Source organism: Heptranchias perlo, chromosome 13 (genome assembly GCF_035084215.1).
Source record: "Heptranchias perlo isolate sHepPer1 chromosome 13, sHepPer1.hap1, whole genome shotgun sequence".
Lineage (NCBI taxonomy): Eukaryota > Metazoa > Chordata > Chondrichthyes > Hexanchiformes > Hexanchidae > Heptranchias > Heptranchias perlo.
In genome coordinates this window covers 1936693-1957982 of record NC_090337.1, presented here as the reverse complement: position 1 = coordinate 1957982, position 21290 = coordinate 1936693, and the positions used below count along the sequence as shown (strand labels likewise).

The window sequence follows — 21290 nt, the reverse complement described above, 5'->3', positions numbered from 1 at the left end:
GTCAGTACTGAGGGAGCGCTGCACTGTCAGAGGGTCAGTACTGAGGGAGTGCTGCACTGTCGGAGGGTCAGTACTGAGGGAGTGCTGCACTGTCGGAGGGTCAGTACTGAGGGTGCGCTGCACTGTCGGAGGGTCAGTACTGAGGGAGCGCTGCACTGTCTTAGGGCCAGTACTGAGGGAGTGCTGCACTGTCGGAGGGTCAGTACTGAGGGAGCGCCGCACTGTCGGAGGGTCAGTACTGAGGGAGCGCTGCACTGTCGGAGGGTCAGTACTGAGGGAGTGCTGCACTGTCGGAGGGTCAGTACTGAGGGAGCGCCGCACTGTCGGAGGGTCAGTACTGAGGGAGCGCCGCACTGTCAGAGGGTCAGTACTGAGGGAGTGCTGCCCTGTCAGAGGGTCAGTACTGAGGGAGTGCTGCACTGTCGGTGGGTCAGTACTGAGGGAGTGCTGCACCACTGAAAGTGCAGTCTTTCGGATGAGATGCAAAACTGAGGGCCCCTCTGCCCTTTCAGGTGGATGGGAAAGGTCCCATGGCATTATTCGGAAAAGATCAGGGGAGTTCTCCCCGGTGTCCTGGACAATATTTATCCATCAACCAGCATCGCTAAAACAGGTTCTCAGTGCTATTTGAGGGATCTTGCTGTGTGCAAATTGCCTGCTGCCTTTACGATATTACAACAGTGACTACACTTCAAAACTCCTTCATTGGCTTTGAAGCACATTTGGAAATCCTGAGGTTGTGAAAGGTGCTGTAGAAATGCAAGTCTTTATTATAGACTGGAGAAGCTGCGATTGTTCTCCTTGGATCAGAGATGCTTGAGAGGAGATTTGATAGAGGTATTCAAAATCATGAAGGATCGAGACAGAGTAGATAGAGAGAAACTGTTCCCATTGGTCAAAGGGTCAAGAACCAGAGGAGATTGATTTAAGGTGATTGGCAAAAGAACCAAAGGTGACATGAGGAAAAACTTTTTTACACAGCGAGTGGTTAGGATCTGGAATGCACTGCCCGAGGGGGTGGTGGAGGCAGATTCAATCATGGTCTTCAAAAGAGAACTGGATAAGTACTTGAAAGGAAAAAATTTGCAGGTCTACGGGAATAGGGCGGGGGAGTGGGACTAGTTGGATTGCTCTTGCATAGAGCCGGCACGGACTCGATGGGCCGAATGGCCTCCTTCTGTGCTGTAACCTTTCTATGATACTATGATTCTAGCACTGAACCTTGGTTAGACCACGCTTAGAGTTACTGTGCACAGTTCTGGTCTCCATATTACAAAAAGGATATAGAAGCACTGGAGAATCACAGGATCATAGAAAATTTACAGCACAGAAGGAGGCCATTCGGCCCATTGTGTCCGTGCCGGCTGAGAAACGAGCCACCCAGCCTAATCCCACTTTCCCGCATTTGGTCCGTAGCCCTGCAGGTCACGGCTCTTCAGGTGCACATCAAGGTATTTTTTAAATGAGTTGAGGGTTTCTGCCTCTCCCACCCTCTCAGGCCGTGAGTTCCAGACCCCCACCACCCTCTGGGTGAAAAATATTTTCCTAATTTCCGCTCTAATCCTTCTACCAATCACTTTAAATCTATGCCCCCTGGTTATTGACCCCTCCGCTAAGGGAAATAGATCCTTCCTATCCACTCTATCTGGGCCCCTCATCATTTTATACATCTCAATTAAATCACCTCTCAGCCTCCTCTGTTCCAAGCAAAACAACCCCAGCCTATCCACTCTGTCATCATAGCTAAAATTCTCCAGTCCTGGCAACATCCTCGTAAATCTCCTCTGCACCCTCTCTAGTGCAATTACATCCTTCCTGTAATGTGGTGACCAGAACTGTGCACAGTACTCAAGCTGTGGCCTAACTAGTGTTTTGTACAGTTCCAGCATAAGCTCCCTGCTCTTATATTCTATGCCTCGGCTAATAAAGGGAAGCATTCCATATGCCTTCTTTACCACCTTATCTACCTGTCCTGCTACCTTCAGGGATCTGTGGACATGCACTCCAAGGTCCCTCACTTCCTCTACTCCTCTCAGTATCCTCCCATTTATTGTGTATTCCCTTGCCTTGTTTGCCCTCCCCAAATGCATTACCTCACACTTCTCCAGATTGAACTCCATTTGCCCACCTGACCAGTCCGTTGATATCTTCCTGCAGTCTACAGTTTTCCTCCTCACTATCAACCACACGGCCTATCTTTGTGTCATCCGCAAATTTCTTAATCATGCCTCCTATGTTTCAGTTCAAATCGTTAATGTATACCACAAAAAGCAAAGGACCTCGTACCGAGCCCTGTGGCACCCCACTGGAAACAGTCTTCCAGTCGCAAAAACACCCGTCGACCATTACCCTTTGCTTCCTGCCACTGAGCCGATTTTGGATCCAATTTGCCACTTTCCCTTGGATTCCATGGGCCTTTACTTTTTTGACCAATCTGCCATGTGGAACCTCGTCAAAAGCCTTGCTAAAATCCATGTAGACTACATCAATTACACTACCCTCATCGATCCTCCTTGTCACCTCCTCGAAAAATTCAATCAAGTTAGTCAGACAGAACCTCCCCTTAACAAATCCGTGCTGATTGTACTTGATTAATCCGTGCCTTTCTAAGTGACAGTTTATCCTGTCCCTCAGAATTGATTCCAATAATTTGCCCACCACTGAGGTTAGGCTGACTGGTCTATAATTACTCGGTCTATCCCTCGCTCCCTTTTTAAACAACGGTACAACGTTAGCAGTCCTCCAATCCTCCGGCACTAAGGCTGTATCCAATGAAGTTTGGAAAATGATTGTTAAAGCCTCCACTATTTCCTCCTTGGCTTCTTTTAACAGCCTGGGATACATTTCATTCGGCCCTGGTTATTTATCCAGTTTCAAAGATGCTAATCCCCTTAATACTTCCTCTCACTCTGTTTATCCCATCCAATATTTCACACTCCTCCTCCTTAACTTCAATCCCTGCATCATCCCTCTCCTTTGTGAAGACAGATGCAAAATATTCATTAAGAACCATACCCACATCTTCCACCTCCACACATAGTTAACTTTTTTGGTCTCTAACATTCCTTACTCTTTCCTTAGTTATCCTCTTGCTCTTAATGTATTTATAAAACATCTTTGGGTTTTCTTTGATTTTACCTGTTAATATTTTTTCATACCCTCTCTTTGCTTTCCTAATTTCCTTTTTAACTTCACCCCTGCACTTTGTATACTCCTCTAAGCTTTCCGTAGTATTGAGTTCCCGGTGTCTATCATAGGCTTTCTTTTCCTGCCTTATCTTACCCTCTATGCTCCTTGTCATCCAGGGGGCTCTAGATTTGGCAGCCCCTCCCTTTTTCTTTGTGGGAACATGTTTACTCTGAACCCCTTGAATCTTCCCCTTGAATGCCTCCCACTGCTCTGACACTGATTTACCTTCAAGTAGCTGTTTCCAGTTTACTTCTGCTAAATCACTTCTCAGTTTAGTAAAATTGGCCTTTCCCCAATTGAAAACTTTAACTCCTGTTCTATCTTTGTCCTTTTCCATAACTATGTTAAAACTAACTGTATTATGATCACTACCACCAAAATGCTCTCCCACTGATACTCTTTCCACCTGCCCAGCTTCATTTCCTAAAACTGAATCCAGAACTGCCCCCTCTCTTGTTGGGCTTGCTATATTCTGGCTAAAAAAATTCTCCTGAACGCAATTTAAGAATTCTGCACCCTCTATATCCTTCACACTGTTGGTATCCCAGTTAATATTTGGGTAGTTGAAATCCCGACTATTACTGCCCTACTGTTTTTGCACTTCTCAGAAATTTGCCTACATATTTGCTCCTCTTTCTCCCTCTCACTGTTTGGGGGTCTACAGTACACTCTCAGCAGTGTGACAGCCCCTTTTTTGTTCTTTAGCTCAACCCATTTGGCCTCATTTGATGATCCTTCTAAAATATCATCCCTCCTCACAGCTGTAACTGTTTCTTTAACCAAAATTGCCACCCCCGCTCCTTTTTTATCCCCTTCTCTATCTCGTCTGAAAACCCTGTAACCAGGGACGTTGAGCTACCATTCCTGCCCCTCTTGAAGCCATGTTTCTGTAATAGTTAAGATATCATACTGCCACGTGTCTATCTGTGCCCTCAGCTCATCTGCCTTATTTCCTATACTCCTTGCATTGAGGTAAATATATTTAAGGGCTGCCAAACTCCTCTATTGTTTATTTTCTAACCTTCGTTCCCTCTGCCTTCCAGACTCACTCACTAATTTTCTGCCTTCCATTTCCAGTTCCGACTTTATCCCATCTGAATCCACACTCAGGTTCCCATCCCCCTGCCAAGTTCGTTTAAACCCCCCCCGACAGCACTAGTAAACCTCCCCGCAAGGATATTGGTCCCGGCCCTATTGAGGGCCGGGACCAATATCCCACCTCCCCCAGAACCGGTCCCAATGCCCCAGGAATCTAAAGCCCTCCCTCCTGCACCAGCTTTGCAGCCACACATTCATCTGCTCTATCCTCCTATTTCTATTCTCACTGGCGCATGGCACCGGGAGTAATCCGGAGATTACTACCTTTGAGGTCCTGCTTTTTAATCTTTTTCCTAACTCCTTAAACTCTGCCGGCAGGACCTCATCCCTCTTTCTACCTATGTCGTTGGTCCGATATGGACCACAACCGCTGGCTGTTCACCCTCCCCCTCCAGAATGTTCTGTAGCCGCTCAGTGACACCCATGACCCTGGCACCAGGGAGGCAACATACCATCCTGGAATCATGTCTGCGGCCACAGAAACGCCTGTCTGCTCCCCTAACTATGGAATCTCCTACCACTATTGCTCTCCCGACCTGGATCCTCCCCCCCTGTACAGCTGAGCCACCCATGGTGCTCTGGTCTTGGCTCTGGCTGCACTCCCCAGGGGAACCCTCTCCCCCACCAGTACCTGGTTAGAGAATGAGATGCCCTCAGGGGATTCCTGCACTACCTGCCTGGTCCTCCTTGTCTGTCTGGCGGTCACCTAGTCCCTCTCTGCCTGCATTCTCTTAAGCTGTAGGGTGACCACCTCCTGAAACCTGCTATCCACAAAACTCTCAGCCTCGCGGATGTACTGCAGTGACACCAGCTGCTGCTGGAGAAGGTGCAAAAAAGATTTACAAGGATGATACCAGAACTGAGAGGTCATACCTAAGACAAGAACGTACGAAATAGGAGCAGGAGTAGGCCATACGGCCCCTTGAGCCTGCTCCGCCATTCAATCAGATCATGGTTGATCTTCAACCTCAACTCCACTTTCCTGCCCGATCCCCGTATCCCTTGATTCCCTTAGTGTCCAAAAATCTATCTATCTCAGCCTTGAACACATTCAATGACTCAGCACCCCTCTGGGGTAGAGAATTCCAAAGATTCACAACCCTCTGAGTGAAGAAATTCCTCCTCATCTCAGTCTTGAATGGCCGACCCCTTATCCTGCGACTATGCCCCCTAGTTCTAGACTCTCCAACCAGGAGAAGCAACCTCTCAGCATCTACCCTGTCAAATCCCCTCAGAATCTTATGTGTTTCAGGGAAGATTGAACAGGCTGGGGCTCTTTTCTCTAGAAAAGAGAAGACTGAGGGGTGACCTGATAGAGGTCTTTAAGATTATGAAGGGGTTTGATAGGGTAGACGTAGAGAAGATGTTTCCACTTGTGGGGGAGACCAGAACTAGGGGTCATAAATATAAGATAGTCACTAATAAATCCAATAGGGAATTCAGGAGAAACTTCTTTACCCAGGGAGTGGTGAGAATGTGGAACTCTCTACCACAAGGAGTGGTTGAGCCGACTAGCAAAGATTTAAGGGGAATTTAAAAGTACTTCATTGGCTGTAAATCGCTTTGCCGCTATATAAATGAGCGGGGGGGAGAAGGAAACCAAAAATAATGTTCTCTTTTGCTGGTGTGAGGGATGTTACGCGGTGTTTGATTTCAGAGTGGACTATCGGTGACTAAAGGCATAGACTGAGGCTGTGAGACAGCTCCAAACAAATGCAACCTGCTGCAAACACGGGATCCGATGTTTCTGTCCAGCTCACACTGCAACCACTGTCAGCAGGATCACCTCCATCCAAGGCCCAAGAACAAGGCCCCAATTCTGTTCCTCACACGAAGGAGCGGAGAGTGAACGGTAACACTCAGTGACTGTACGGGGGAACGAAGGAGGGATTAAGAACTCAGCCTACAGCCATGGTTTCCCATCCATTGGTCGACCTTCGATTCTCCAGCTAGGCACCACTGAACTCCGAAATTAAAATATTCCAGGTCTCTTAAATTATTTTCTTATTTGATCCAGCAAATCATTGTACTTGTTTTTAAATCACTCCACAGCCTATCTGCCATCTATCCCTGTAACCTTCTCCAACCCTACAGCAACCCCTCCTGCAACGTTCTGTTCCTCCAACTCTGGTCTCTTGTCCAAACCCATCCCTTCGCTCCACCATTGGTGGCCGTGCCTAGGTCCTAAGCTCTGGAATTCCCTCCCTAAACCTCTCCGCCTCTCTCTCCGCCCTGCTCTTTGACCAATCCTTTTGTTTGAATCTCTCTGTCTTTCACTCCATTATTTTTCTCCAGCCTCCCCTCAAGTACCTTGAAACGTTTTTACACTTTAAATGCAAGTTGTGGTTGGGCTGTTTCGAGAGGAGAGTTGTCTGGGCAATTTCTTTCCTGTTCAATTTGCCTTGGAGTCTAACAGTACCTTCAATTCCACCCAGGTTGATTCAATATTCACACGAGGCAGCCAGAGACTGCCCACAATGCACAGTCCGAGGGATAAACTCATACACAACAAATCTCAAGCACACAGACACGTGGGAGTGAGTGAAATCTCTCACTGTGGATTAATCGGCCAGTTTAAAGGAATTAAAACTGCACAGAAGCGGCCACGGGTTGCGACCACAAACACCCCCAGCCCACCGCAGCAAATCACTGGCTCCAGCTCACCACTTCACAGATACATTTCTGTTGTGAAATTACCATAGTCAAACGTCGAATCAATCAGAGGGGCCTCAGTTCCTCCTTACTGGTCCCCACAGACCAGGCCTCCATGACTCCCCTCATCTCCAGCAAAGGGAGGTGAGGAATGTTATTAGGAGTCAGGGACTCGGAGGTACATCTGAGGAGGAGAGTTTGCACCGACCATTCCTCACTCTTTTTCGGGATCTGGGCAATGTGGTAAAGGCAACGTTTACTGGGCAGCCGGGGCTCAGTGGGCAGCACTCTCGCCTCTGAGTCAGAAGGTCGTGGGCTCAAAGCCCCACTCCAGAGACTTGAGCATATAAACGAGGCTGACACTCCCAGTGCAGTACTGAGGGAGTGCGGCACTGTCGGAGGGTCAGTACTGAGGGAGTGCTGCACTGTCGGAGGGGCAGTACTGAGGGAGTGCTGCACTGTCAGAGGGTCAGTACTGAGGGAGTGCTGCACTGTTGGAGGGTCAGTGCTGAGGGAGTGCTGCACTGTCGGAGGGGCAGTACTGAGGGAGTACTGCACTGTTGGAGGGTCAGTGCTGAGGGAGTGCTGCACTGTCGGAGGGGCAGTACTGAGGGAGTACTGCACTGTCGGAGGGTCAGTACTGAGGGAGTGCTGCACTGTCGGAGGGGCAGTACTGAGGGAGTGCTGCACTGTCGGAGGGTCAGTACTGAGGGAGTGCTGCACTGTCGGAGGGTCAGTACTGAGGGAGCGCTGCACTGTCGGAGGGTCAGTACTGAGGGAGCGCTGCACTGTCGGAGGGTCAGTACTGAGGGAGCGCTGCACTGTCGGAGGGTCAGTACTGAGGGAGTGCTGCACTGTCGGAGGGTCAGTACTGAGGGAGTGCTGCACTGTCGGAGGGTCAGTACTGAGGGAGTGCTGCACTGTCGGAGGGGCCATATTTCGGATGAGATGTTAAACCGAGGCCCTGTCTGCCCTCACAGGTGGACTTAAAAGCCTGGGGCTCTCTCCTCGAGAAAAGAGATGGCTGAGAGGTGACCTAACAGAGGTCTTTAAAATTATGAAGAGGTTTGATAGGGTACAGAGAAAATATTTCAAGTTGTGGGGGAGACCAGAACTCAGGGCCATAAATATAAGATAGTCACTAATAAATCCAATAGGGAATTCAGGAGAAACCTCTTTACTCAGAGAGTGGTGAGAATGTGGAACTCGCTCCCATATGGAGTAATTGAGGCGAATATCATAGTTGCATTTAAGGGGAAGCTGGATAAACACATGAGGGAGAAAGGAATAGAACGATATGCTGATAGGGTGAGATGAAAGGGGGGAGGAGGCTCGTGTGGAGCGTAAACACCAGTTGGGCCGAATGGCCTGTTTCTGTGCTGTACATTTTATATACCTCACTGGGCTCATATGTGGAACTTGCACCCCGATATGAGTCAGCACCTTGGGAGAGGAAAGGGGGGAAAACGGAGGCAGGGGAGGGGAATGGCGGGTGAGATTGAGGAACAGAAGTTGCACCAAGAGGGAGAAAGTAGGTGAGAAACACAGTGATAGAGACGGAGTCAGGCTGTGGGACATCATGTCCTGTTCTCAAAGGTAAATTTATCTGTAATTTTGTTCATCAGATTGTAAGTCTGATAATGCTCATCACCGTCAGTCTTGAAAGCTGCGTATCAATTTGTGCTGAGAAATCTCACAGTGAATGAATCTTCCCCAGTTACACGTCTCTTTCCTGAGAGTATAATGCGGTTTCTATCCAATGAGGAGTGAAATCCTCCTGCAGCTATCAAACTAGGTCCCCTCTCCCATCAGTCACCCGTCGCCCCAGTGCTTCTTCAGGCAAATTTACTGTGCCCTTGGCCACATTTAGACAAATGCTTTGAAACATGGAACAGGTGATTCACCAGCTCAGACCTGCGCCTGACTCAAGGGTAATGAGATTTCTGTCCAGCTTGCTGTTTACTGTGACTGCAGGAAATCTCAATCGCCGTTCTGGTAAAAGACTTTTGTTTAAAAAGAATCTATGATATTTCTTTGGTATTGCAGTGTTGCAGTGGGAGTTGGAGTGAGTGATGGAAGATTCTAGACAAACTGATGTCCATTCAAAGCCCTTGGTTTAAGTCTTCTCCTCTCTGCTCTTCTCCTGCTGGGAATGGTTCCATCAAACACCCTGTGGGACCCCTGCCACATGGCCGCTCTCCGTGCCTGAGCCAAGACGCTGCGCTTTGGCAGGCTATTCCACAGTGGAGGCCATCGTATCTGGGTCCAATCCCCTCCTTTAGGGGTGACAGCAGGAACCCCTTTAATCCAAGGGCACTGAGACAAACTGCAGCTCAGAGAGTGGGGATTCCATTCTACATATCTCTGGAGGATTACAAATGTTACACCTCTGTTCAAAAAAGGGGAGAGGGATAAACAGGCCAGTCAGGCTAACGTCAGTGGTGGGAAAACTTTTAGAGACAATAATCTGGGACAAAATTAACTGGCACTTGGAAAACTATGGGCTAATAAATGAAAGTCAGCACGGATTTTTTAAAGGAAAATTGTGTTTGACTAACTTGATTGAGCTCTTTAATGAAGTAACGGAGAGGGTTGATGAGGGGAGTACGGTTGATGTGTATATGGACTTTCAAAAGGCATTTGATAAAGTACCACATAATAGACTTGTTAGCAAAATGAAAGCCAATGGGATTAGAGAGTGGCAGCGTGGATATAAAATTGGCTAAGGGACGAAAGCAGAGAGTAGTGGTGAACGGTTGTTTTTCAGACTGGAGGGAAGTATACAGTGGTGTTCCCCAGGGGTCAGTATTAGGACCACTGCTCTTTTTAATATATATTAATGACCTGGACTTGGGTATACAGGGTATAATTTCAAAGTTTGCAAATTATATGAAACTCGGAAATGTAGTAAACAATGTGGAGGATAGTAACAGACTTCAGGAGAACAGAGACAGACTGGTGAAATGGGCAGACACATGGCAGATGAAATTTAACGCAGAGAAGTGTGAAGTGATGCATTTTGGTAGGAAGAATGAGGAGAGGCAATATAAACTAAATTTTAAAGGGGGTGCAGGAACAGAGAGACCTGAAGGTATATGTGCACAAATCTTTGAAGGTTGCAGGACAAGTTGAGAAGGCTGTTAAAAAAGCATATGGGATCCTGGGCTTTATTAATAAATGTAAGGAATCTTACAACACCAGGTTATAGTCCAACTGTTTTATTTGAAAATCACAAGCTTTCGGAGGCTTTCTCCTTCGTCAGGTGAGTGTGGGATTCGGATTCCATGGAAGGTTGCCGCATTTATAGTCAGAGAACAATACCTGGTGATTACAGATAATCTTTCCAACTGCCCGTTGTCAAGGCAATCAAAGTGTTCAGACAGAGAGATGTTACCTACAGGACCACCGAATACACAAACGGCCAGAACAAAAGACAGACAGAGAGAGAGAGAGAGAGAAACATCTGAAAGGAAGAGAAAGACAGTGAATGACCCGTTGTATTAAAAACAGATAACTTTTTTTTGCTCGTGGGGTTACGTGTAGCGTGACATGAACCCAAGATCCCGGTTGAGGCCGTCCTCATGGGTGTGGAACTTGGCTATCAATTGTCGTGTGTCTTGAAGGCGTAACCCCACCAGCGAAAAAAAGTTATCTGTTTTTAATACAACGGGTCATTCTCTGTCTTTCTCTTCCTTTCAGATGTTTCTCTCTCTCTGTCTGTCTGTCTGTCTTTTGTTCTGGCCGTTTGTGTATTCGGGGGTCCTGTCGGTAACATCTCTCTGTCTGAACACTTTGATTGCCTTGACAACGGGCAGTTGGAAAGATTATCTGTAATCACCAGGTATTGTCCTCTGACTATAAATGCGGCAACCTTCCATGGAATCCGAATCCCACACTCACCTGACGAAGGAGAAAGCCTCCGAAAGCTTGTGATTTTCAAATAAAACAGTTGGACTATAACCTGATGTTGTAAGATTCCTTACATTTGTCAACCCCAGTCCATCACCGGCATCTCCACATCATCTTTATTAATAAAGGCATAGAGTATAAAAGTAAGGAAGTTATGTTGAACCTTTATAAATCACTGGTTAGCCCTCAGCTGGAGTATTGTGTCCAATTCTGGGCACCGCACTTTAGGAAGGATGTGAAGGCCTCAGAGAGGGTGCAGAAGAGATTTACTAGAATGGTACCAGGGATGACGGACTTCAGTTATGTGGAGAGACTGGAGAAGCTGGGATTGTTCTCCTTGGAGCAGAGAAGATTAAGGGGAGATTTGATAGAGGTGTTCAAAATCATGAGTGGTTTTGATGAGAGTAAATAAGGAGAAACTGTTTCCAGTGGCAGGAGGGTCAGTAACCAGAGGACACAGATTTAAGGTGATCGACAAAAGAGCCAGAGGTGACATGAGCCACCCTAAACATTCACTCCCTTCACCACCGGCGCACTGTGGCTGCAGTGTGTACCATCCACAGGATGCACTGCAGCAACTCGCCAAGGCTTCTTCAACAGCACTTCCCAAACCCGCGACCTCTACCACCTAGGACAAGTGTAAACAATTTTACAACACCAAGTTATAGTCCAGCAATTTTATTTTAAATTCACAAGCTTTCGGAGATTTTCTCCTTCCTCAGGTAAATGTTCAGGATCTCCTTGAAGCCTACGCATTTATACATATTGAATAATACATGGTGTTTACAGACTGCCCCTGCAACTGCCCGTTGCCAAGGCAATCACCGTGTTCAGACAGAGAGGTGTCATCTGCAGAACCCCCGAATACACATTCAACAAAAAAACATCAACAAGTTCCATCCCACCATCAAGCTCACCATGGACTACTCCTCAGAATCAGTTTCTTTCTTGGACACACGAATCTCCATCAAAGACGGGCACCTCAGCACCTCACTCTACCGCAAGCCCACGGACAACCTCACGATGCTCCACTTTTCCAGCTTCCACCCTAACCACGTCAAAGAGGCCATCCCCTATGGACAGGCCCTGCGAATACACAGGGTCTGCTCAGACGAGGAGGAACGCGATGGACACCTACAGACGCTGAAAGACGCCCTAGTAAGAACGGGATATGACGCTCGACTCATCGATCGACAGTTCCGACGGGCCACAGCAAAAAATCGCATAGACCTCCTCAGGAGACTAACACGGGACGCAACCAACAGAGTACCCTTTGTCGTCCAGTACTTCCCCGGAGCGGAGAAACTACGCCATGTTCTCCGCAGCCTTCAACATGTCATCAATGAGGACAAACACCTCGCTATGGCCATCCCCACACCTCCACTACTCGCCTTTAAACAGCCACCCAACCTCAAACAGACCATCGTTCGCAGCAAACTACCCAGCTTTCAAGAGAACAGCGTCCACGACGCCACACAACCCTGCCACGGTAACCTCTGCAAGACATGCCAGATCATCGACACAGATACCACCATCACACGAGATGACACCACCCACCAGGTGCATGGTTCATACTCCTGTGACTCGGCCAACGTTGTCTACCTCATACGTTGCAGGAAAGGATGCCCCAGAGCATGGTACATTGGCGAGACCATGCAGACGCTGCGACAACGGATGAACGGACACCGCGCAACAATCGCCAAACAGGAGGGTTCCTTCCCAGTCGGGGAACACTTCAGCAGTCATGGACATTCATCCACCGACCTTCGGGTAAGCGTACTCCAAGGCGGCCTTCGAGACACACGACAACGCAAAATCGTCGAGCAGAAATTGATAGCCAAGTTCCGCACCCATGAGGACGGCCTCAACCGGGATCTTGGGTTCATGTCACGCTACACGTTACCCCACCAGCGAACAAATGTTATCTGTTTTTAATATAATGGGTCATTTGCTGGCTCTCTCTGCCTTCCGGATGTTTCTGCCTCTCTCTGTGTTTTTTTTTCTCTGTTTTTTTTCCCTGTTTGTTTTTTTGTTGAATGTGTATTCGGGGGTTCTGCAGATGACACCTCTCTGTCTGAACACGGTGATTGCCTTGGCAACGGGCAGTTGCAGGGGCAGTCTGTAAACACCATGTATTATTCAATATGTATAAATGCGTAGGCTTCAAGGAGATCCTGAACATTTACCTGAGGAAGGAGAAAATCTCCGAAAGCTTGTGAATTTAAAATAAAATTGCTGGACTATAACTTGGTGTTGTAAAATTGTTTACAATTGTCAACCCCAGTCCATCACCGGCATCTCCACATCATGACTACCTAGGACAAGAGCAGCAGGCACATGGGAACAACACCACCTGCACATTCCCCTCCAAGTCACACACCATTCCGACTTGGAAATATATCGCCGTTCCTTCATCGTCACTGGGTCAAAATCCTGGAACTCCCTTCCTAACAGCACTGTGGGAGAACCGTCACCACACGGACTGCAGCGGTTCAAGAAGGCGGCTCACCACCACCTTCTCGAGGGCAATTAGGGATGGGCAATAAATGCCGGCCTTGCCAGCGACGCCCACATCCCGTGAACGAATAAAAGAAAACATTTTTTTATGCAGCGAGTTGTTACGATCTGGAATGCACTGCCTGAAACAGTGGTGGAAGCAGATTGAATAGTAACTTTCAAAAGGGAATTGGATAAATACTTGAAAGGAAAAAATACAGGGCTATGGGGAAAGAGCAGGGGAGTGGGACGAATTGAATAGCTCTTTCAAAGAGCCGGCACAGGCATGATGGGCTGAATGTCCTCCGTCTGTGCTGTACCTACTACGTTACCTCAGCTCTGCACTGAACAATAACTTCATCGATTGAGCTACGGAAGGCAAGAGGCCTGGTTATAGTGAACATTTAATTATTCATATAATTGCACGACTAAGGTATGAGAAAAAAGGCAGGAAAAAAACAGCCGCCCATCAACCATTAACCAGAATGCTCCACTGCCCTCTTGCAGTCTCAGCCGTGGCTCAGTGGGCAACTCTCTCGCCTCCGAGTCAGAAGGTCGTGGGTTCTAGTCCCACTCCAGAGACTTGAGCCCATAATCCAGGCCGGTACTCCCAGCGCGGTACTGAGGGAGGGCTACACTGTTGATAAGTGGCGCCTTTCGGATGAAATATTAAACCAAGGCCCCGTCTCAGGTGGACGTAAAAAATCCCATGGTACTATATGCAGAAGAGCAGGGAAGTTCTCCCTGATGTCCTGGCCAATATTTATCCCTCAACCAACATCACTAAAACAGATTATCACATTGCTGTTTGTGGGATCTTGCTGTGCACAAATTGGCTGCCGCGTTTCCTACATTACAACAGTGACTACACTTTAAAAAATACTCCCACATACAGCAATGGGATAAATGACCAGATAATCTGTTTTAGTGATGTTGCTTGAGGGATAAACATTGGCCCAGGACACTGGGGAGAACTCCCCTGCTCTTCTTTGAAATTGTGGCCGTGGGATCTTTTACATCCTCCTGATAACCTCAGTCCTCCTCCCACAGCACCGTAGAGTTTGTCACATGTCAAACCTCATCGTGCGTTGGCCATGAACTCGCACCTTACCCTGGAGGTGTGATCCCAGTGTGTATACTCACCTCTACCTGCTAATCCTGCTGATACCCAGGTGTGACTGTCTGTACTGTCACTAACACATCTGTAACAGAGTCTGAACACACAGTGTCTGGGACAGACTTTATTAGGAGGTGAGATTGATGAAGATTGGGTTGATTGGATGGAGGGAGAGGTGAAAAGGTCAGGATGTGTTTCAGGGACTGATGGGTGATCTTCATGAGAAGTTACCTGATCAGAGGCACGAATCGTGTGTGGTTCCTACAACCTCTCGAGGTTTATCGTCAGAGGCAGCCAGGTCTAGCGGAGAGAGAGTGGGGGGAGGGGAGAGGGAGTGGGGGGGGGAGAGGGGGGTGAGGGGCTGAGAAGGGGAGAGGAGGTAAGGGGCAGGGCGAGAGGGGGGGAGGGAGTGGGGGAAGAGGAGGAGAAGGGGTGAGAGGGGGGAAAGGGGGTGAGGAGGTGAGGGGAGAGGGGGAAGAGGGGAAGAGGGAGGAGAGAGGGGAGAAGTGGTAAAAGGGGGAAGAGAGGGGGAGAGAGGGGAGGGGAGAGGAAGGAGAGGGGGAATAGCGGGGAGAGGAGCAAAGAGAGGGAAAAAGAGGGAGAGGGGTGAGGGGGCATGCAGTTCTCAAGCCAGTCCAACCTGTAAATCTTTTGCAGCACAATTAGGGATGGGCAATAAATGCTGGCCTCGCCAGCGACGCCCACATCCCATGAACGAATAAAAAAAAAGAAACCACTGGACAGGAGAAAGGGAAGGAGAAAGAGTAATGGAATGGATATATAGCCTGCACTTGCCTGTAATCACAGTGAGAAACGGAATTCTCTTCTGCTTTGATGCAGGTGCCCTGCAATCTCAGCTCCTGCTGTTTGGAGCTGGATATCAGACTGGTCGTAACAAAGGAATTTGTGATGATTGGTTTCACTCTATCCGGTAGAAGTTTGCCTTACATATTCTCTCATGTACAGCATTACTGGTCACATCGTAAGCGGTCTGAGGGTCTTATATTCAGGAGTGTTCCTGTACTGTCCAATCTTTAATTGTCCGATAGCGTAACCCAGGGCAACAATAATAGGATTCCCTTGTGTTCGGAACGGGATATTCACCAGTGCACTTTCTCATTCTCTTTGACAAGAAAATACTTGGTAAGATCAGGCCAGATACAAGTTGTTAAGCTATTTCAGTTGACAGTGTGTGAACATGGAGCGCAGCAGTTAACGTATGAAAGACGAGAAACCTAGTTAGCAGCAGAGAGAGAGAGAGAGAGAGAGAAAGACTTGCATTTATATAGCGCCTTTCACTATCTCAGGATGTCCCAAAGCGCTTTACAGCCAATGAAGTAGTTTTTAAGTGTCGTCACTGTTGCAATGTAGGAAATATGGCAGCCAATGTGTGCACAGCAAGATCCCAGAAACAGCAATGACCAGATAATCTGTTTTAGTGATACTGGTTGAAGGATAAATATTGACCAGGACACTGGGGAGAACTCCCTGCTCTTCTTCGAATAGTGACCATGGGACCTTTTATGTCCACCTGGCAGACAGGGCCTCGGTTTAACGTCTCATCTGAAAGACGCTGCCTCCGACAGTGCAGCACTCCCTCAGTACTACACTGGGAGTGCCTGCCTGGGTTATGGGTTCGAGTCTCTGGAGAGGGACTTGAACCCACGACCTTCTGACTCAGAGGTGAGAGAGTTCCCCACTGAGCCAAGGCTGATGAGACCTGGGATCGAGGCCCCTCGGAGGCTGAGTGAGCTGCTCTGGGGTTCAAGTGTTTTCCTGTTTCCATTTGCCATTTTCGGTCGCTGCAAGCAATCGTTTCCATCTTGAGAACATTTCTAGACTGTGCGGATAAAATTGTCCCCTTCGCCCTCTCAGTTACAGTGTGTGAGGTTTGCTCATCCTGCCCCTTGTCCCTGTCGTGCTCTGCTGTGAGTGCTGGGTATTACTATCTGAACAAACGTGTTATGAATTTCATTCTGTTCTGTTTGGGAGTTCATTAAATTTACTTCTGCCTGCTGTTTTATCAAAACACAGGGCGTCACACTGATCAATCAGCATAATGAGAACCATCAACACAGCGTGAAGCTCACCGTCAACAGCTCGCTCTGAACAAAAAGGTTTCACCTTTCCCGACTCTGCCATTTCTCTTTAGCTAATGAGCAGGTTGTAGAAAATAGCTGTTCTAAATTCACCAGGTCTGTGTGTCATTTAACTGCACAATGAGCCTCAGCTGACAGGACAATAACCGCCAATGGAATGAGTCACACCTTCCGAGCCAGACTCACACATAAATCTGCACACACTGCGCTGTCTGCTTCCTGAGGGAATAGTCAAATCGACACAACAAGCTCTTTGACAAGGCAACTAATAAGAATTAATATTTCCTCCTCACTTCCTGCACTTCAGGACTCATTTACATTGTGATTTAGTTAAAAAAACAAATTGTACAACAAACCCACCGGGACAATGGTTTCCGAGGCAGGTTCAGGGCGATAAATTATTAAGATATTTAGGTTATTGCTCGTGTACAGCTCGCGCAGTGTGCGTATCGCTCGTGTACAGCTCGCGCAGTGTGCGTATCGCTCGTGTACAGCTCGCGCAGTGTGCGTATCGCCCATGTACAGCTCGCACAGTGTGCGTATCGCTCGTGTACCGCTCACACAGTGTGCGTATCGCCCGTGTACAGCTCGCGCGGTGTGCGTATCGCTCGTGTACAGCTCGCGCAGTGTGCGTATCGCTCGTGTACAGCTCGCGCAGTGTGCGTATCGCTCGTGTACAGCTCGCACAGTGTGCGTATCGCTCGTGTACAGCTCGCGCAGTGTGCGTATCGCTCGTGTACAGCTTGCGCAGTGTGCGTATCACTCGTGTACTGCTCACGCAGCGTGGCTCGTGTACAGCTCGCGCAGTGTGGCTATCGCTCGTGTACAGCTCGCGCAGTGTGGCTATCGCTCGTATACAGCTCTTGCACAGCTCACGCAGTGCGGGTATCGCTCGCGTACAGCTCAAGCAGTGTGGCTCGTGCAGAGCTCACACAGCCCCCGCACTGAATCATTGGCTCCATTTTAAATGGACGACTTTTAACTTTTCATCACTTCATCTCGAAAGGCAGAGGGAGTGGATGAGGAAGAGGATGGGCAGGGTGGGGGGAGTGGACGAAGGAGAGGATGGGCAGGGTGGCGGGAGTGGACGAGGGAGAGGATGGGAGGGAGGGAGTGGATGAGGGAGAGGATGGGGGGGAGGGAGTGGACGAGGGAGAGGATGGGCAGGGTGGGGGGAGTGGACGAGGGAGAGGATGGGGGGAGGGAGTGGATGAGGGAGAGGATGGGGGGGAGGGAGTGGACGAGGGAGAGGATGGGCAGGGTGGGGGGAGTGGACGAGGGAGAGGATGGGGGGGAGGGAGTGGACGAGGGAGAGGATGGGGGGGGGGGGGTGGACGGAGGGGATGGGCGAAGGGTGGATGGAGGGCCGGACGTAGGGGTGGAGGGAGGGGGGAAATAGGCTGCCTTGGTGATGGAGGGGATGTGGGGTTTGAAACTCTGCTCAGGGTTGAGCGTGACACCAAGAGTTCACACAGTCTGGTTCAGCCTGAGCAAGTGGCTGAGGAGGGCGAGGAGGAGGGAGAGGGACAGGGGGAGGGGAAGGAGGAGGGTAGTGCGAGGGGGAGGGGAGGGAATGTGGGAGGGGGATGGTGGGGATGGGGATGAGTGTGGAGGGGGATGGGGATTGGGAGGAGTTGGGGGCAGGAAGCTGAGAGCGAGGGTTTCAGACTTCGGTCTGAGGAAGCTGTGAGTCACTCGGGTCCTGGCTGAGGACTGGGTATCAGTGCCAGCGTTGGTGTCAGTGCCGGTATCGATGTCAGTGCCGGTGCCGGTGTCAGTGCCAGTCCCGGTATTGGTGCCAGTGTCAGTCCCGGTATCGGTGTCAGTCCCGGTGCCGGTGCCGGTGTCAGTCCCGGTATTGGTGTCAGTGTCAGTCCCGGTATCGGTGTCAGTCCCGGTGCCGGTGCCGGTGTCAGTCCCGGTGCCGGTATTGGTGCCGGTGTCAGTCCCGGTGCCGGTGTCAGTCCCGGTGCCGGTGTCAGTGCCGGTCCCGGTATCGGTGTCAGTGCCGGTGCCGGTGTCAGTGCCGGTGCCGGTGCCAGTCCCGGTGCCGGTGTCAGTCCCGATGCCGGTGTCAGTGCCGGTGCCGGTGCCAGTCCCGGTGCCGGTGTCAGTGCCGGTCCCGGTGTCAGTGCCGGTCCCGGTGCCGGTGTCAGTGCCGGTGTCAGTGCCAGTCCCAGTATCGGTGTCAGTGCCGGTGCCGGTGTCAGTGTCAGTCCCGGTATTGGTGTCAGTGCCGGTGTCAGTGCCAGTCCCGGTATCGGTGTCAGTGCCGGTGTCAGTGCCAGTCCCGGTATCGGTGTCAGTGCTGGTGCTGGTGCCGGTGGTGAGGAGGATAGAAGTGATGGAGTAGTTGACCTGGGTGACATCACGTACGTCTGGAAGCTCACTCCATGCCTGCGGAGGAGGAAGTGGAGGGTGACAAGCAATGATGTTTGGGGATTCTGGACGGGAGAGTGTGGGGCAGCCATTGCCGGAGATGCGCTGGCCATGTTTGGAAAGGTGGGGCAGTCCCATGGAGCTGGACAGTGGAGGAAAGGAGGTGGCTCACCCCATCAGTGATTTATGTACCTGGACACTCAAATCTCTCTGTTCCTCCACTGCTCCTCATCTCTCTCCATTAAGAAAACGGGCCATTCAGATCAGGATTCAAACGTACGGTCACTGGATACTTCAGCAAGCATTCGAGCAATCGCCCAACACACAGGTTCCAACACAACACGAGACGTTCAACGGGCCTGCTATACTCCACACAAAAGTACAATGTTTTCTCCTAAAGGCTGCACTTTTACACAGAATTACATTGAGACTAAGGCACAGAAACAGGCCATTTGGCCCAACTGGTCTATGCCGGTGTTTATGATCCACACGAGCCTCCTCCCTCCCTCCTTCATCTCACCCTATCAGCATATCCTTCTATTCCTTTCTCCCTCATGCGTTTATCTGGCTTCCCCTTAAATTTGAAAGTTAAGGCCCTCTGCGAAGGTAGGAGAATTTGCACATGATTCTCCCAGTGGAAGATCAGTGGGAAATCCTGGAGAAACGGCACAAAGAGCCATTTCTCCAGGGCCTCCGCCAATCTTCCGCTGATCTTCCGCCAATGGCCGAAGTTACAGCGGGAATCTGGGAGAAACCCTCTGGAAATTCCAGCCCCGTGTTCTTAATTGAGAAAATTAAGTGAAAAGCCAAGATCTATAATACAGGACAGCATCCCAGGGTCACAAAACGGAGGGAAAACTGGAAACAAAGAACAAATGAGCATTTCTTTAGCACCTTATCACCTCCTCAGGATGCCCCATAGCACTCTACAACCAATGGAGTTCTTTGGGAGCCCAGTCGCTGTTTTATGTAGAGCAGAGAGTGGTGACTAGGTTGCACCGGGCGGGAGTTTTAAAGGTCTGTAGACTGTAGGAGGAAGAGGAAACTGAGGGAGATAGGATAGGAGGTCCCACAAAAGGTGGGCATGATAAGGACCCTCAGCCAAATGTAAACCAACAATCCGAACATGAGATGCACTTTGTACCTTGGGGTGATGCAGAGGTGCAGCTGCTGCTGGGTCAGTGAAGTAGGACTTCTTGGTGGGAGAAGGTTGATGATAGGCACTAGGATTAGGCCCAGAAGGGGTGTGGGTGTAGGCTGCCTCCGGTCTCCAGGTACTCTGAGCTCCGTATGTTGGGTCACCTGCATATCCTACTCCATACGCTGGAGCCATGGACCGATGGTCTTGGTAGCGACTTGGTGAAGGGGCGTAGCCGTAGCCCGGGTCAGGGTATCGAGCGGGCAGCGGTCCATAACCATGGTCGGCGGCGCGAGGCTGTTGAGGGTAATGTTGGACGGGTGGAGCTGGCTCTGGTGGGCATGTCGGCTGCACGTTGTATTGCTGGTACGGAGAAGGAGCAAGGCCGGGTCCTGGTGGCATGAAGTTGGGATTGGGCTGGGCTGTTTTGACTTGCACGTTAAAGGCAGGCCGGGCAGGAGTGGAGGCTGTGGTGTAGGAGGCCGGAACCGGTTGAGGCTGAGGCAGAGGCTGGCTCTTTGGGCCCAGGCCTGGGGCCGGGGCCGGGGCCGGGCCCGGGGCTGGCGTCACGCTCGGAGCTGCATGGGGCTTTGCGGCTGTCTTCTTGGTGGCTGTTAGCAGTGGCTGTGAGGGAATGATCATCCGCTGATGGCCTATCACTGGACTGTGAGAGGCTGTTGTTACTGGACCTTGGAGAGGTGAGGAGCTGACAGTCGTGGTGACTCCATGACTCTGAAATAGAAGAAAAAGATTTACTAGGATTATACAGAACTGAGAGGTTATAATTATTACAAAAGATTGTACAGGCTGGGGCTCTTTTCTCTAGAAAAGAGCAGACTGAGGGGTGACCTGATAGAGGTCTTTAAGATTATGAAAGGGTTTGATAGGGTAGACGTAGAGAAGACGTTTCCACTTGTGGGGGAGACCAGAACTAGAGGCCACAAATATAAAATAATCACTAATAAATCCAATAAGGAATTCAGGAGAAACTTCTTTACCCACAGAGTGGTGAGAATGTGGAACTCGCTCCCACATGGACTGGTTGGGCAACTAGCAGAGATACATTTAAAGAAAGATTTATATCGGGCCTTTCACGACCTCAGGACGTCCCAAAGCGCTTTACAGCCAATGAAGTCCTCTTGAAGTGTAGTCACTGTTGTAATGTAGGAAACTCGGCAGCCAATTGCACACAGCAAGATCCCACAAACAGCAA

General features: G+C 49.7%; 1 protein-coding gene across 17 annotated transcripts in view; it reads right to left on the bottom strand.

Moving 5' to 3' along the window:
• The window catches only part of lpp (LIM domain containing preferred translocation partner in lipoma), a 507683-nt gene that overhangs the window by 93726 nt on the left and 392667 nt on the right, over positions 1 to 21290 (bottom strand). For all 17 annotated transcript variants that reach the window (XR_010965395.1, XR_010965397.1, XR_010965396.1 and 14 more), the window contains one exon: positions 20084 to 20809. Coding sequence is in view for 12 of the 17 variants with exons in the window: in XM_067994826.1 (XP_067850927.1) it covers positions 20084 to 20809 (726 nt within the window). In the remaining 5 variants the exon portion in view is untranslated. The remainder of the gene's footprint in view (positions 1 to 20083; positions 20810 to 21290) is intronic.